We start from the raw sequence: 19,060 nt of genomic DNA, 5'->3' as shown, positions 1-19,060 counted from the left end.
ACCAAGTTTCAAGATAATCTGCCAAGATATGTAGGTATGGCAGTCGATTGAAAAGGGTTTGGAAGAAGATGAAACAACAGAAAAACTGTATCTCTCTTATGATGATGAGGAACCCAAGTGAAGTAAAAATTTATCTCAAGATGGCTGCTATGGGTATTAAAACTCTTTTTGTTATCCTGAAGGCCTAAGAGACCTAAGAAGGTTGAAACATTGTTCTCTAATTTATTGTAATAAAAGTTTTAATACCCATACCAGCCATCTTAAAATACAGTACACCTCTCTGTGGAGACATAATTATGAGAAATAACTGTCTCGAATGCTATACTACAGAAAATTGGAAACTGGATTCACTGAAAATAATAAAAAATCCTCCCAAGTTTACAAAGTACATCTTTTAAAAAACAATTTTACTTTAAACATAGAACCAAAAATCAATGACCATGAAGTTATAAAAATCATCTTAATTTAAGAATGCAGCCTTACTCTAAAACAGTACCATCTGTGGTACTAGGATATCTCTATTAAGCCTTTTAGTGATCTCTAATCATTTGGGTAAAAAAACCTTTAAAAGTAGACTTATTCTTGAAACACCACTGAAAACCTTTCTTGTAAATAGACTGGACCACCAAAAGATTGATAATAAGCAAAATACATAATTTCATGATTGTTGAGACAAAATTAAAATTTGCCTACTTAATCATATTATTTTTTATTCGTGTTATTGTTACACAAAACTACAACAAAATCGACTGAGCATTTTGAACCACAACATGGACAGATATGCTATATGGAATACTGTGAATGTCCATGACTTACTTAAAAATTAATTATTTTTCAGTGAAAGATGCGTTATGTGGTTATAAGTACATAACAGATGCAAAATTGTTCTGAGTGGACTTACGTTAAACAAGTTTACACAAAACCTTGAGAAATAATTACTTCAAAAAACACAACTCGTTATTTAAGGAGATGTTTTAAACACTTGTTTTATTTGAAAGAGCTGTTTTTCTACTGGAATAATTTTATACCTGCCTAGTGGGGGGTCATGTCTCACTCTAAATGCATATTTTCTCATTGCTGTGCATTAAAAAAGTCAACATAGGAGATAATTAAAAACTACATATTTAAAATCCACAAATAGAGAAAATAAAAAAATGTAAGCAAATAAAACTGTAGATCTATTGCTGACAGTTTACACAAGCAACAACTCACCATTTTGATTCCACTATAAAATTATTTCAAATGATATTTATTGTGTTACAGGACTCCACTGAGATTTCTGCAAGAAACTGACAGTACTTTTAAACTTACTTCCCCATCCTTAATTATGTCACAGTATGAAATTTTCTAAGTTCTTCATTTTTAGCCATCATAAAATCCAGTGTTTTACTAGTATGTATATCAGTTGGAAACTACAGCTTGTGCATTTCTAGTGTTTTTATTGAAAACATCCACAACAAAATTAGGGGATTCTGATGTTGGATATTGTTATTCAAGCCACTGTTGTTCATTATTACTCAAGTTTATTTCCCTGGCAATATGTCAACAGGTGTTTGACACTAGATGATTACCATAACAGATGTTGCTATTCAATATCACATTAGAAATTCTTTCTACTGTCTTTTGTACTTAGCAGAAGTCACAAGTACATATTCAGTATTTATTACCACTGCATATATTACTCTTTCACATAGCTATTGCAATTTTAAATAGGTAGTTGTGGTAAATGTTATTGGTAATTGGCAATTTAGCAAAGTTTGCCACTGAATGAATTATTTGTGTTGCCTTATTCTAACAAACACTTGTATACAGCAGGCTGTTGAAGAACAAACATATTGTTATGTAAACCTATCAAAGTAAGCATGTGACTGTGTATGTTTATGTTGCACTAACCTTTGTTGTATTATATTGAAAGAAACATTATTCCATTGTGTTGAGATTCCTTTGTTGCTGTTCATATTTTGTTACATAACAGTACAAGCTGATGGAAGCTAGTCATTAAATTTGTGATCATACAATCTTTACCTTCACAATGGTCCTTTGAGAACAATTTTACAGTTTGTATGTTACAGGTGTATACCAGTAAATATGTTTATTTTCTCTTGTACATTTGTTATTTATTTTTAATATGTGGTGAATGAGTGGAACATAAAGCAGAAGTAACAGTAAACTGTTAAGAAATATGTAACATTCAACTGAATTCACATGCACTTGTGTAGTTTAGAATGTATTCTGTATAAATGAATATAAAAATCAACTTAAGTAACAATATAATTAAAACTCATTCTAGACTGTCAGAAAAATAAAGAAACAACATGAATCAAAATACAGAGACTGTATTGTCAAGCCTATAGCTAAAGTCTCTAAACAAATAAATAATTACAGCTGGAAGTAATGTCTGTATTATTTTCTTAAGCTATAAACCCCTCTTTTAGCTCCATGCCTACAGTACTTATCAAAATAGTTTGTTTATTTTTTAAGAGTCCCGAGTTGTCAGCTTGAAAATACAATTTTTATATTTTGATTCAAATTTTCCGACGATCTCTACATCGCTTCCCAAATTAATAATTTTTGATAATAATGTACACATACACATACATACATATTACTGTATATAGATAAGTTTCTCATTCCCACTGAAGACCAAACACTGTTACTGTGTTAAATAAAGTCTTCATTACCTTTTGAACCTGTTTCTAAACTTCATTGTTCTCATAATTGGTTCTTCTTTAAATTTGAAATCTTAAACGTTTACATAACTTTAGTGTACACACCTATATACTTCAAATTAATTCATAAATAAATACTCTCAAGTAGTAACACCACAGACCAGGAAAATATGGTGTGTGGTACTCGTCTCTTTCAAAAGGAAACACATGGTTCATTTACATGTTACAGTGTACATCACAGAAGCATTTAGAAAAACACATCAGTAAAAAACTAAGTAATAAATTTTCATAACATGTAAGAAATAAAGTTCAAACACGTGGCCTTAGAAAAAGAACCAGAACTGATAAAAAACTGCTGTAATATTCCTTCTGAAGTTCAATTTACATTATTTTTGAAGGAGATAATAAAACCACAACTTAGGTATTGGAACATCTAACCTGTTTTTTTGTTTTGTTTAAAAAAAGGGATAAAATTTAATGAGCTTTAAATGATTTGCTTTGTTTTGAATTTCACACAAAGCTACACGAGGGCTATCTGTGCTAGTCGTCCCTAATTTAGCAGTATAAGACAAAATGGAAGGCAACTAGTCATCACCACCCACTGCCAACTCTTGGGACACTCTTTTACAAACAAATAATGGGATTGACCATCACATAATAATTACGAGTCAAGTGCCTTAACCACCTGGCAGCCAGGCCAGGAACTTTAAATAAGAACATTTCAAACAAGCATAAAAGTTCACATTTTAAACTTTCAATCTCAAACAATGTTCTATCAAGATCTTTTAAACTTTTATTATTAACATTAATTTTTTATACTTTGTTATCTTTTAAACTATATGTGGTGCATTTATACTGAATTACTTTAAAAAAAGTGTTTTATCACCTTCTTTAAATTATACCTTTGAAGACCATTTACCCAAAATAACTGTATTTTCAAGAAGAATAAGGCATTTTTTTAAATTTAATAATTTTCAATACTTTTAAGAAAAAATTCATACAAAAGATACACAGCTTGTTAATTTTGTTGTAAAACCAACACCAAACACTTCTACTGTCATCATAAAACTTACAATCTGAAAATCAACACTATCATCACCAACAGATAGATCTTGTATAAAAACAAAACAAATGGAAAAACTGGACAAAAAGTCAGATTTTTGTTTTGATGTTTATTATAAATTGATAACAGTGATGTTCTTACCCTTGTAATAAATTTACTTTCCTTTTCTTTAATGTTGATAACTTAGCTAAATATTCTGGCCTTGGATGTTCCTGGTGATATAAAAACAAACCACATTATGATCAAGAGTTCAGGTAAAACATCATATCTGTGTGTTAAGAAATTTACATTTTAAACATATATTTTGAGAAACTTTCTCAAAAGAATACCTCTAGAAAACATTCAAATATTATTTTTATAAGACAAAGTTTGAAAAGATGTTCAAAGTGAAATACTAGAGAATAGCTGTAAATATAATACTGGAAACAAACAAAGTTAAAGGTCCTGAACACCCAATCAAGGCAGGAAAACAAGGTCATTTACCCATCAGGAACGTCAAACTGCATATGTCACAACCTTTTACAGAGTTAAATTCAAAATGTAATTAAGCTAGTTTATTATCGATGTATACAAGTAAACTTTACATCACAATGTAATTACTGAATCAAATTTTAATTGTATTTAAGTTCTTAGATTCTCCCTTCTTCTATAATTTACTTATTGAATGATTTTATGTAAATTACAGTGAAATCCTTCTAAAGCAGCCACCTTCGAACTGAGACAAACTGGCTTGATTAGAGGGGTTCCACTGTACATAATTAAGGATTATGTAAACAAAAAGGGACTGTGATTGAATGACCACTTTCAAGGGGTGACCAAACCTGGTGGATGGCCACTTAGAAGGGTTCCACTGTAGTTATTACTCAGACAAGGCAAAAATTTTACAGCTTTCTATTTTATTTATTTATGATGTCATACACTAGGAAATTAGAGTCATTTGGCATGCACACCAATCACAGCCTCTCTTTTACAAGCTACCAATAGTTCTCTCAGATGTTGTATATCCATAGACTTACTGCTGTACTAACAGGGGGCATATAGTGTGGTAGTGCCATTAGTAAAGAACAAAAACAGATGCTGGTAAATAGTACATTTTTTTTTTTTTCATAAATATTCTTTATTTATTACTATAAAAGTAACTAAAATGAAAAAGCAAAAACGTTGTTGGATTAGCTAAAATAAAGAATAAGAATTAATTATTCTTCATATTGTTTAATGTAATTCAATAGGGTAACATGAGTTGAATGTTCACCAAGTGATTTAAAACTTGTGATGAAATATTAATAGTTACATGTGGTTCAAAAGTCGATAAAACTATGAGATTAAGAATAAACAGATGTCAAGTTTTTAGTTATTTAGGATAAACTATCACAGTTTAGGGTCACAATTTGCTGTCATTCTAGCACAATAAAAATGTAATTTACAATTATTTCATAATTTTTATGATGGTTATGAGGGTGTTTAAATTGACTGATCATTTAGAGAGTTATAGTTTGTAAAATAACAGATAAAATAAACTTTTTACTGACAGCAAACATCTGATATTTATTAAGGAGGTTTAAAGAACTACATAAGTGAAATTTGAAAATTTTTAAATGAAGTATTTTTAATTTTAACATAAAAAATCACTTTGTAATCAGAACAGTCAACACTATGACAACATATAATTAAAATATTTTTATGATTACTGTCAAAGTTTGTGATGACACAACTAGTACCTTCAGAATCACAGTTGGTATACTGCCATGGTTAAAAGTTCATGTTAAATACACAAGCCCATTGTGATAAAGTTAGTTACTAAGGTACACATTACCTCTAAAGTATCAAAACTAGTCATATCCCAGTGGTGGGTAATTATTTCCAAATACTTTTTCCACAATTCAAGAAATATTACAGCTGAAAGTAAATAAAAACAAAGTGAAAGGTTTATCATCAGTAAAGACAGAAATTGTAACAGAATATAAATCACTCTTTAAACTGATGTGACTTGTGACAATTAATTCAACTATTTTTGTTCACCAAAGTGTTAGTAATTAAAAACTTTGTAAAGTGTTTTCTTTTTTCCTTGAAAAGTCCCAAATTACAGATAAAGAAATCTCAAAGTAATAACATGTTTTTGGAATTATTTTGAAGTCTTTGATGGGAGATTTTAGTTATAGAAGTTTGAAGTCTTGGATGTGAAGCAAATTTGATGTGCTTTATGTTGGTTTGAAATTAAGGCCATTTCAAGTAGTGTAAATATACAATGTTGGACGTTTTATGTTGAAGTAACCCTTTTGCTATGGGTGTCCATTACTACACATCTCATGAGGATTTTCTTAGTGAGTTACTTTCCCAAAATTCAGGTCCTTTGTAAAGGTCAGTTTTATATTACTGTATATAGTAGCATGAGCACACATGCACCATGTCATTGTAACTTCTATACTGTTATCCAGACACAGTTGAAAGATCAATATAATAAAAATAATAAATGTATATTCAGAGAGTGGACAAGAAAAGTGGCCCCCCTTGAAAATGCTGTTAATTTGTTATATATTTTATTAGATAATAGAAAAATGCGTAAAATGCACTTCATGAGATCTGTTCAAATATGATATCAAATAAATTAACATTTTCAAGGGAGAGGCACTTTTCTGTCCTCCCCTTGTACATAAATGTTTAATGTTATCAAATTTAAGCTATTTTATATGAATTACAGTTTGTAGTTATTTCAGAATGAAAAAAAAGCATTATTTATATTAATTTCGTAATTGTTTATAGTGGTCAAATCTATCTATACAGAGTTTCATTAGCAAAAATAACAGACAAACATTAAGTTTTTTTTCTGTACAAAAAATGTTTGATAATTATCTGGAGGTTATGAAAATTTTGTATGTGAAATTTGAACAATTTCTGATGCATACAAGTATTTTTAATCATAAAATCAAAATTACTATGCATGTTGGATAGTCAACATGCAAAAAGAAAATAGTCACAAGAAAAGCATTACTTAAAAAAAGTATTAAAACTAAATAACAATTTGATATTTTGTGTATGAAAGTTCTAACAGAGTGGTTCAAAACACATCAACCAATAAAAATTAATGGTTCCAATTATTATTCTTTACAATTATTCCAGCTACAAATAGCTTGTGTGAAAATAATTAATTAGCTAAACAGTGATTAATTACGTCCAGTGATTAATCACTTACCACATTCCATCAATCACATAGCTCTAAGTAACTGATTTATCTGAGGTATAATTTAGAAAATGATCAAACATGAGTTATAAAAATAATAAACTGTTTGGTAACTCTTTTATTTTTTTCCTCCCCCTTATTCAAACCTGTGAGCATCACCCATCAAGGTGAAGCACCCATACAGAAAACACAACACTCCTCCTTCTGTAGCTGGAATCAGCATACAGGTGTAATATCCAAGCCAAACAAAGTACAGGCTTATCTTAACTCAAAATACTCCCTGAAAAATTGAAAGGAACAAACACTGAAGTGATTCTTATCAAACAAAATATAGTGCATACAATAACTAATGAGAAACTCAAAATATCCATAATGATTTTTTTTTATAAAGAGTTGTCTCAATTGTAAACTTTGACTGGTATAAGAGCAAGGTGATTTTCATGCTAAAATTAATACAATTTATATATTTTTAATATTACAGTTTCCAAATTTCATTTGCAAAGCTTCTACAATCTTCTAATTGAATATAAACTTATTTTTTGGTAAAAATGTATGTTATATATTATTTTCTCTACACTTACACTACATGAGGTTAGGCCATTTGTTTAACCTTGTAACAAAAAAAAAATGAAATAATATTTTTCCTTTCTAAAATCCATGCAGATTACAATAAAAGCTTATCATTATTTATCCCGACTATCGTCAGGCTTGCATCAGTTAAATATGACAACTTCCTATATACTAAGCCTATGTAACAAGTTAGGAATAACCTCATGTACACTTAGTTCAAATTTCAGCATAAAATTATGTAATACACACGATCTTCATACGTATATACACATATTGCAAAAAAATTAATCTATTTCTTCATTTATATTTTCTAACGTTACCTAAAAAGTATTTTTTTCATTTATAACAAACCAAATTTGTACATAAAAATAACAAAATCTAGTACTTAATTGTGAATGCTGTAATTCCTTTTTGTTGTCAAAGATTTAAAGTGTTGTGAGATGCTAACCCAAATTTTCAATGGTGATGTTTTTGATTTTTTCCAAAATTATTTATTAATTTCAAACACAATTTAGAGCACAATCAATAATAAACACAAAGCATACAATGTCCTATAATTATTACAATTTAACTGTTTTTCTAACCAAACATTGTGGATCAAAACAATTTCCTTAAGCTAGTTAAAGTATGTTCCGAAAAACTTCAAAGCCATCCTGTGAACGAGATGGCATTATACATAAAACAGAAGATTAAATATTTATTTTCTGATGGTTATCAATAATGTAATATCAAATGTCAAAGACATAAAGATATTTTGTTTCTTGTTGCGAAATATTATCATGAAATGTATGTGTATAAAGAAGGGGACAACCAAAGAAATTAAGTCAGCCTTCAAAAACATAGTTGTAAAGTGTCGTCTAAAGAAAATACAGAAATATCCAAATTATCTTTGTTAACCTGAAGATGACATGAGAAGTTTGAAGCCTTTTTGTCTACTTTATTTTAATAAAAGTTTTAATACCCACACTGGCCGTATTGAAATACATTGTTACATCAAGTAGGTTTCTAGTGATCACGAAGTACATTCTGTTGAAGACTCCAAAAAAAAACACCTTAACTTTATATGACAGTCTGATGGCAGAATTAGTAGCTTTCCCTATGAGGTTTGTAGCGATTAGAGGAGCTGTATATCTAACAACCAAATTATCATTCTGAATGATGCTTCTTTCTTCAAACAGATAATTAAAGTAAAACATAACATAAGTTATGTGGACGTCACTCTACGAACCTAGAACACGTTTCAAAGACGAAGTTCTATGATGATATTTATTAAACATTTATAGAAATATAAAAGAACATTTAAAAAACTGAAATGTCACAGTAACAAAAAATAATAGATTAACGAAAGCTTACATTACTTATATTACTAGTTTGTTAAATGATTTATGCTTAAGTTTTGGATGCTTTTGTTCTCGGTTTATTGGTAGTTTAACTGAGAAATGGACATTTTAAGATGCTAGGTGCAAAAGTACCTTAACAGCAAATAAAGAGATAGACATGCGTAAAATGGGAACATGTAGTCGGTTTAGGTTCGAATTTCCGTCACACCAAACGTGCTAGCCGTTTCAGAGATGGAGTTATAATGTGACGTGCAATATCACTATTCGTTAGCAAGTTGGCACTGGGAGGTGAGAACTAACTACCCTCCCTCCACTCTTATACTACTGAAGAAGGGACGGCTATCGCAGGTAGCCCTTGTGTAACTTTACGAAAAACTGAAAACAAAACAAACATATCACGACATACTTACCCAGTGTAAAAGTACTTTTTATATAATTGTTTAATTATGCTGATGGTATGAGATGCTAAAGTCTTGGATATTTTTTTTTATAGCGTATGACCGGACAAAAAGAATTAAGAAACTAAAATAACTACACGATATTTTAAACAGATCTGGATTTTTGTAATAAGTATTTACAAACTTGAATAACTCTGGTAATCAATTAATTTTTCACAATTATTTTTATTTTGTAGTGCAGATTTCTGAATTAAGTACAATTCTATAGTGGACTAACTGCGCTTTGCCTCTGCGCGAGTACAGTTGAGAAAAGATCTTTCGGTTATGAAATCCAGCTATTATTACATAGTCTACAGAGTACGTCTAGAACGTATTGACAATAAGTAGTATTAGTAAAATTAAAACACTAGTGTGATTAACAGCAATAAGAACTTTTTTATGTTAACGAATCGCATCAACTGCTATATACCAATAATAATGAGACAAAATATTTCTGAAAACGCCATTTGTATGTCCAGTCTGATACTATATGTAGTTTACGCGATTTTTTATCAAAACAACAAAGTAAGTTGCTTCAGACTAATTAAGACAACAATACTTTTTTCAGGTTCGGCATGGCCAGATAGTTAAAACGTTCGAATCGTAATCACAGGGTCACGGGATCGAATTTTTGTCCCTCCAAACATGCTCGCCTTTTCGCCCTTGGGAGCGTTATAATGATACGGTCAATCCCACTATTCTTTAGTAATAGTATAGCCCAACAGTGGGCGGTGGGTGGTGATGACTAGCTGCCTTCCCTCTACTCTTACACTGCTACATTAGGGATGGCTAGCATGGATACTTCTCGTATAGCTTTGCATTAAATTAATGAAATCAACAAACAATATTTATGTCACTATTGTCAATCAAGCTATTCACTAAACAATATTACATCACATCAGTTCATGACGTCACTCAAACAAGAACATTTTATTCGCATAGCAACAGCGATATTTCACTTAGAAACAGAAAAGAAAGTTAAATATAAGGCCTTACAGTGAAAACAAGAATAATTATATCTATGGCTATTTTAAGTGAATTAATGTACATTTACATTAGTTTACTGCTTGCTTCAGGGTCTACAGTAGACCACGAAATTATACATGGTTCTACTGTTATAATAATCTGTTCAAAAGATATTCATAATAAAGAAGGAAAACTGATAAATTGGTACACACCTCTGAATGAAGTAGTGACAAGTAGGGAGAGAATACAAAGGAAAGATGGCGGCGAATTATTGTTGACTGATGTGCAATTTGAAAACGCGGGAATTTACACATGTGGAAATGGTGAAGGTGATTACAAACATAATGTCATAGGTAAATAAAATTATTTTATTTTATTTTAGGTCTTATTTTCGTTTATTAAACCTTATTAATTTAACACAAATAACATTTAAATCGAAATCACCCTTCTCGATATTGAATGTACTTCAGCCGTTACCTATGAATTTAATGTCACCCACAATGTGTATTGATTAAAAATGAATTCCCTCTATATTTACTGTCAGGAAAGCATTTGAATTAACTGACAATATTGATTATTAATGTAACCATATGTTTGCGATATTTTTGTTTAAGCTCATTTGAATGCGTTGGTCAGTTATACAAAATGTGATTCTTCTGTTTTAGCAGTTAACAATGTTAAAAGTAAATATGATGCTCTTCGTAAAATCAACCTCACGAATACAATGTTTTCTTTAAACTTTCTAAACCGAAGAATGTAAGGTATCTCACTTATACAGACCATGCTCGATCTGTCTTTAGATTGTATAATATGGTTCCAGATTGTTAATACAATTGCCGTACGACTCTTATTTTTGAATTAGCTCTACACTTATATTTACGTATACAAATTAGATATTTTAACACAAATGTTTGTTATTTTAATACTATAAAGAATTGATGGAGAGTTAGAAGTCGATGAAACCAAATATTTATTCTTAAAATCAGATATGTTTGCAGATATTTATCCCACATTTTTCTTAATTTGTTCATTACGGATTTTAAATTAGTGGTATGCAAAATCGAATTTTACATCTAACATATTCTTTAACCTTAGAACCCATTTGTAGGGTTTGACAATAGTAACGGAATTATTTTTATTCATTATAAAATATGTATAGCATGGGTATTAAATACTTAGGTTTGTGAAGCAAAGAAGATATTCCGATAATAAAAGAGTTGAACAACCACTTCAAGCGAAAATATCCTTTGGGCTTATTTCTTTCTAAATGATTTTACACTTCTTATGATTTAGTGATTCTTATGATTTTAACCAGTAGTTAAAAGGGATTTAAATTGAAACTTTTAATTGTAATCTCAATTGTTAAAACAACACATTATCGACCATATTATTACTGACGAGGCCTCTTGTTATCACTAGAGATCGTGAAGACAGCAATATTCGTAATGTTGTTTATGAACACAAACGACAATAAGGAGTGTAGCTTAGTGGTAAAGCGTTCGCTCTGCACGTGAAAGGTTTTGGATACGATCCCCGACACCTCTAAGTGTACATTTTTAAGGCCCGGCATGGCCAGGTTGATTAAGGCGTGCGTAATCTGAGGTTCGCGGGTTCACATCCCCGTCGCGCTAAACAAGCTCACCCTTTCAGCCGTGGGGGGCTTTACAATGTGACGGCCAATCCCACTATTCGTTGGTAAAAGAGTAGCCCAAGAGTTGGCGGTGGGTGGTGAGGACTAGCTGCCTGACCTCTAGTCTTACACTGCAAAATTAGGGACGGCTAGCGCAAATAACCGTCGAGTAGCTTTGCGCGAAATTCAAAAACAAAAAACAAATAATAGTACATGAAGCTACGTCAGAGAAACAGGGAAAAAAGCACCCACATAAACGAGCACAATCATCAACCTTGCGTAATTGAATATAAATACGACTCTGGTCACAACATCCCCTTTCATTCATTTTACATTACATTTACAAGACGTAAAATCCCTCTATAAACAAATAAACTGGTTCTTTACTACATCTGTTCATGAATGGTATTTCAACTCATTTATTATTGGCACGCTTAAACTTTTATATTTCAAATGCAACTCTCAAACCCTAACTCGTACATTGTAAATAATAATTTTTGTTTTTGCTCTTTTTTTTTTTTCGTACAAATCCTTCAAAACTTTCTTAAAAGTTTAATTTGCTTTGGTTCAGACTGGAGAATATTGTGTACATTTAACTACCACAAACACCACAGGAATTAAATAATAATCTGATTAACATTTCTTTTTCTACAAGTTTTTCAGGTAACGTAAATATCACTTAATAGAATATTCAACAACAAGTGAAAGATACATTTATGTTAAAGCGATTCATTGATGACTGTTGTTTATGGTAAATCATGTTATTTTTTGCTGGTATTATTAAGACAAGGCTGATTTGGTAAGAATTAGCATAATTCGTTATAATCCAAAGAAAGACTTCGAATCCCAACACATAAATATGTTTGCCTATTCAGTAGCCGGAGATCCATGTCCTCCTGGTCACTATGACAATGGATTACAAACTTACGTGCCCATGAAAGACTCATATGGCACATTTTGCTTCTGACGCCTTTATACCTTGTCCTGAAAATAAAATTACTGATGAAGAAGGAGCTGATAGTAAAGATCTTTGTACAAGAAATGGTTTTCTTTTATTGTTGCTTTAAAAAGTATAAAATGTTTATTTTTGTTAAAACACATTGTTATAATGAGATACATCTTCAAAAGTTTAATGTTTTTTTTATTGTACAGTAAACTCTCGTTGTAACGAAGTCGTAGGGACCAAAGAGAATTGTTCGTTACAAAAGAAGTTCGTTAAAAAGGATTTTTTTTCAGGCATTGGATTTCTAGATCCCAGCCCAGGCAACCTTTTTGCCAGACCCAGAATCGGGCCGTTTGATTTGATCTGAACTTGAATGAATTACATTCATGTTCACATCTACCAACTTTTCTTTTCGAGACAGGTCCCGACCTTTCCTTCTTTCCACTGCTACCTTTGCCTCCACCCAAAAGACCATTTAGTGAGACATTCCCCACCCAAAAAGTCAAGAATAATAACGATAATAAATTCATTAAAATAATAATAATAAAAAAAAAAAACCCACCACTTAATCCTAATAACAATCCACGAAAGGGGACGAAGAGGAACTACAAAGTTCCTGAACACCCCAGTTGGAGAGAGAACTCTTCGGATTTCTCTCTCTCTAAACTGAACCCCTGCCACGTTAGTTTAGTTTAGTTAGTTAGGATTTTTTTTCATTCACTAGCCAAGTCTGGTAATGGTAGGTCCTATAACTGACGGCTGGTGCAGTACCGGTAATTGGATTAAAGACTCAGAAGTCACACGTGTGTAAACACTTAGAACACATTTAATGAAATTCAAAAGGACAATTAATAGCACTTGTAAAAAAAAACATGTAAAAAATAACATTAATAATATAGATATATGTAATTATAATGTACAGGATACAAACACCAGCAAGAACGTCTAACTGGAGTAACTTGAAATATTGCACAATGCTTTTTTGCGAACTGCTGTCCCTCTGGCACTTGGTCACAAAACGCTCCATCATGTTTAATTGAGAGATAAACTGTCCTGCGTTAGCCTGGTGTTCAAGATATCTCTGAAGTTGCAGGCACATCTCACGAGCTGCAGAATGTGTTGGGATGGGGGGTTCCTAATTGTCGTCATCTTCACTTTCACTGTCATTTTCTGGTGTCTGTTTATTTTGCACCATGGCCACAATATCACTGTCTGTCAGGGGCGCGCTAGTGATCAGATCATTATCAGCAGTCTCGTAGTCCTCTGCTGTGCCATCCACTGTAAACCCAGAGTCATTCAGCCGTGTCAAGAGCTGGGCCAATGGTATGTCATCCTCGGGGTCCTCACTGTTTTCTGCTGGCTCTGGAGAGAAGAAGCCACAAGTTCTGAAGCAATTGGCTATGGTTGATTGCTTTTCCAATGACCAGGGAGAGCGTAGCAGTCGCATGGCTTCAAGCACAGTCACAGTGAAAACACTTTTATTGTCTATTGAATCAATAAGACGCTGTAGCAGTAGGGTGCGGTAATGATGTTTTAGATTGGCGATGATGCCTTGGTCCATGGGCTGTGTCTTGCTTGTGGTATTGGGAGGCAGGAACACCAGCTTGATGGCCTTAAGTCCAGTGGGGTTGGAGTGGGCGGGGCAGTTGTCAATTATCAAGGACCTTTCTTTTCTGCAGCACAACCTTTCGGTCAAGTTCTCTCAGCCACTCGGTGAATGGATCTGATGTCATCCAAGCTCGCTTGTTGGCTTTGTATGGTGTTGGCAGGGTTTTGACGTCTTTGAAGCAACGCGGTTTTGCTGCCTTTCCTAAAAAAAAATAAAGAAAGAAAATGTACATGGTTAATGTGTTGAAATTAAAAATGAAACATTTACATGTCAATAATCTGAAGAAAATCATAAAATAACAACTTCTAACGAAAACACAGGAAAATATTTTTACCTGCTTTTGACACTCACCTATGACAAGTAAAGGAAGCTTCTCGGTGCCGTCCATATTGGCGCATACCAAAACAGACAGCCGCTCCTTCGCTCGCTTCCCGCCGTGACAGGAGTCTCCCTTGATAACAAGAGACTTCTCTGGCAGAAGTTTATAGAATAAGCCAGACTCATCTGCGTTGAAGACATCCCGTGGGCTGTAGTTTTCTAGCAGGCGTGGCAGTGTTGTTGATGTCCACTGGTTTGTTTGCTCTGGTTCTACACTACCAGACTCACCACAGATCGTACGAAATTGAATGTCGAGTCTTTTTTTGAATCGGGTTAACCACCCATCACTCATGCAAAAGTCAGTGATTCCCATTTGATCAGCAAGTTTTTTTGCCTTTGCTTGCATAACAGGCCCAGATATAGGAACATTCTCTGATCTAGCATTTTTGTACCACAGAAGCAATGCCGCTTCTAGGTCAGAATGTTTTGCAGTTCGCATGTGTTTTCTATTGGGACAAAAGTTGTCTCGAGAAGACAATATGGACTCTTTATTTTTCAACCATGTTGACAAAGTGTTCAGAGGCACATCAAATGCTTTTGCTATTTCTGTTTTTGTTTTAATTTTTTTTCAACTTCTTCTATTGCTGCAATTTTAGTTTCTATCGATACAAGCTTGCGCTTCGCCATGATCAATGATTAATGATCTGTTTAAGTTGACTGTGATTAGCCTTTTATAGGCCACAGCATGCAGGCTGCCCAGGCATAATCCACTCAAGCCATAATCTGAACATTTTATATCTAAGCTAATTTTTGCTGGGAGGGCGGGTGAGTTGAGTTGGGGCGGGCAGGGGTTTAAGGTGTTATTGACCATAATTGTAAAAACATTGGTAGGCTAATCTACTACCCCATCTGCAGTCCGCTATTTCTCAAGTGTAAGATTTTGATGATGGCACCACACATTGTTGCGCGGAGACTGACTAATTGCACTTGCTAGCGGCGTAGCGGGTGGTCGGGAGCCGGCAGCGGTGACAATTAATTTAGGGAAGAAGAGAAAAATAAATATCTTTGTACCTGTTTCGATACAAAGGATGTAATATTGATGCTTTTCACACCCTAGGGACTATAATTATACATCGTTACAAGCCGACACTTCGATACATGCAGTTCCGTTCAAGGGGCTTTTGTTACTATGTATTTATATGGACAGTTGGCCGGACCAGTCAACAACTTCGATACAAGTGGTATATTCGGTTCTAGCGACTTTGAAACAATGAGAGTTTACTGTATTAAATAGCTTTGGTTTTTACAGAAAAGCTTTTCCAGGAGGTGGGAACAGTTGTTGTAACGATTTAGTAAGTTAATATTTTTTGTCAAAACTTATATTTACATAAAAACATACATATGACAGAGTGGTATTGTTTTGGTAAAATATTTGACAATTCCATTTATATATTTACTTCACCAGGAGGTGCTAACAGTGCCTTACAAACCTACTTGAGTGGGTGTATCTGGCACAGCTTCCACATTATCATCAGCCCTTCTGGTAGTAGTGTCTAGTGCCTCACGAACCTAGTTACGTGGGTGTATCTGGCACAGCTTCACATTAACATCAGTCCTTCTAGTAGTAATAGTTTCTAGTGCCTCACGAACCTAGTTAAGTGGGTGTATCTGGCACAGCTTCACATTATCATCATCCATTCTGGTAGTAGTGGTGTCTAGTGCCTTACAAACCTACCTGAGTGGGTGTATCTGGCACAGCTTCACATTATCATCATCCATTCTGGTAGTAGTAGTGTCTAGTGCCTTACAAACCTACCTGAGTGGGTGTATCTGGCACAGCTTCACATTATCATCATCCATTCTGGTAGTAGTAGTGTCTATGCCAGTAGTAGCCACAGTTACTTATTCAATTTGATTTTCTACTTACCCTACCTATAGAACATTAAACTAACTTCTCTACCTCAACTTTTTCTTTATTTTAATCAACCTGTTGTCATTTACTCCAAAATATCCTCCAAGACTTCATAAATCACGAAACGGTGAGGAGGCAGACCGAGTGGTTGGTTCACCTGCTTAGGTGTTGGAACTTCGACTGACAGTACGTGTTGTTACACGACTTATTTATTTTTAAGTGAGGATGTAGTGGGTGAATGGAGCACACAGATACTAACTCGAGACTAACTGCCTTCCCTCTGGTCTTACACTGCTAAATTAGGCACGGGTAGCGCAGATAGCCCACCTTTAGCTTTGTGTAAAATTCAAACCAAACCACGTCGATAGAACAGCAGAATTAGTTATCATAAAATGGTTAATAAAGAAAAATTATTGTTAACCAAGAGCTTTTTTGTTTAGAATTAAGCACAAAGCTGCACAATGGGCTATCTGTGCTCTGCCCACCACGGGTATCGAAACCCGGTTTTTAGTGTGTAAGTCCCCAGACATACCACTGTGGCACTGGGGGCTAATCAAGAGCTTGAAACCATTGATGTTGAATATAAGTACAGTTGGGATTTGAAAGGTATTAAATATATATCGCTGATGTATTTTGAAGGTAGCTGATGGGGGAATAATCTTCCAAAACTGATATTTCTCAAATACAGTTGACGTACTTACTGATAGATTTGACTAGATATTTATTTTTTGTATTTTAAACGAGTTATCTACTGAGCAATTAAAAAAATAAATTAGTAGCGGAAATACTAAATATTTTAAAATCCTGTATGGATATAGGTTGACGTACCATAGCGAGTGGAAGACAACTAAAATACAATTTATAGATACATAACATTAAGTAGGAGGCTGTCCCATGACTTTGTACTTAGTTATCGAATATCCAGTACGTTAGCTGAGCTGGTAAACCACTTGACCATTGTACAGGGTATCCAGGGTTCGATACCAACCTTACCAGTAAGTGATGTAGTGGTGAAGTTTCTAGAGCACCTGCATAACGTACGACAGACAATATGACATAACAATGAAATCACCACACCAAGAAGCTTTATTCCAATAAGAGGACGAGACTTCATTTTAGTAACACACATACTGAAACGCATAAAATCTTAAATTCATTTGAAAAATGAAACTTGAATAAAATTCTGTGCTTCTTCAGATAGAACAGTGTAAAAATAATACATATAGTGTCTTCTTCACAGAGAATTATTGAATAATCAAACCAGGAAGCTTTGTTTATTAATTTCTCACAAAGCTACTCGAGGACTATCTGTGCTAGCCGTCCCGGATTTAGTAGTGTAAGACTAGAGGGAAGGCAGCTAGTCATCACCACCCACCGCCAACTCTTGGGCTACTCTTTTACCAACGAATAGTAGGATTGACCGTAACATTATAACGTCCCCACGGCTGGGATGGCGAGCATGTTTAGCGCGACTCGGATGCGAACCCGCGACCTTCAGATTACGAGCGCATGCCTAAACGCGCTTGGCCATGCCGGGCCAACCAGAAAGCTACGGAAGGAATGAAAAGACGGCAATACATTACTTCTAATTATATATGCAAAAACGGCTCCTTTGGGTTGAGAAAATATTTTACATGGAAGAGCGAACAACGTTTCGACCTTCTTCGGTCATCGTCAGGTCCACAAAGAAAGAAATAACTGACCGGAAGCTGACCACATGTTTGAAAGTGGTTGTATAACTCACGAATCAAAAAATCACGAAACCATATACTGCTGTATACCATATATTCCTGAGATCAGCAAACAAATAACCAACATTTGAATTAGACAATACTAAATTTATTCAAAAACCAGGCACAAAACTGAAGTCTATACTGTGTAAAAACTACACTGACAAACATCACACCAACATTATTTATAAAATACAATGTGATAACTGCCACGACTTCTATATTGGAGAAACAAGTAGAAAAATGGAAACCAGATTCAAAGAACATAAAAAGTCACCTTCACACGTTTTCGAACACTGCAAGTCAAATAAACACAACATAACGATAGAAAACACTCAAATACTAAACAAAGAAACAAACATAAACGCAAAATTAAAGAAGCCTTACTTATACAACAACTTAAACAAAAAAAAAAACCAATACAAAGGAACGCCTTTATACCTATATTAATATTATAAAATAAATAAAATTATATATTCAAACATCTAACACTGCCCTCTACATTCCGACACTTAGTTACACAACCACTTTCAAACATGTGGTCAGCTTCCAGTCAGTTACCTCTTTCTTTGTGAACCTGATGATGACCGAAGAAGGTCGAAACGTTGTTCGCTCTTCTATGTAAAATATTTTCTCAACCAAAACGAGCCGTTTTTGCATATATATTTATCTACAAGTGGGTTTTCTCGACATCA

At 33.5% G+C, this 19,060-nt stretch overlaps 1 protein-coding gene across 1 annotated transcript; it reads right to left on the bottom strand.

Moving 5' to 3' along the window:
* Window positions 1–656: 656 nt before the first annotated feature.
* LOC143247778 (anoctamin-4-like) lies at window positions 657–7,184 on the bottom strand. The gene is made up of 4 exons (XM_076496237.1): window positions 6,923–7,184; window positions 5,546–5,628; window positions 3,874–3,944; window positions 657–1,289 (listed from the first exon to the last, which is right to left on the bottom strand). The coding sequence occupies exons 1-4, from the start codon at window positions 6,930–6,932 to the stop codon at window positions 1,250–1,252; spliced, it is 204 nt and encodes a 67-aa protein (XP_076352352.1). The 5' UTR covers window positions 6,933–7,184; the 3' UTR covers window positions 657–1,249.
* Window positions 7,185–19,060: the final 11,876 nt, after the last annotated feature.

This window comes from Tachypleus tridentatus, chromosome 3, assembly GCF_004210375.1.
Source record: "Tachypleus tridentatus isolate NWPU-2018 chromosome 3, ASM421037v1, whole genome shotgun sequence".
Classification (NCBI taxonomy): Eukaryota; Metazoa; Arthropoda; class Merostomata; order Xiphosura; family Limulidae; genus Tachypleus; species Tachypleus tridentatus.
Note: the sequence above shows the minus strand (reverse complement) of the source record. Positions and strands in the feature narration are given on the sequence as shown.

Bases quoted from the DNA above. Each gene is read 5' to 3' on its own strand.
- LOC143247778 (XM_076496237.1), bottom strand. The intron at 3,945-5,545 runs GTAATGTGTACC...TTATATCACCAG, and splicing joins CTAGTTTTGATACTTTAGAG to GAACATCCAAGGCCAGAATA. The intron at 1,290-3,873 runs GTAAGAACATCA...AAGTACTGTCAG, and splicing joins AAAGTAAATTTATTACAAGG to TTTCTTGCAGAAATCTCAGT.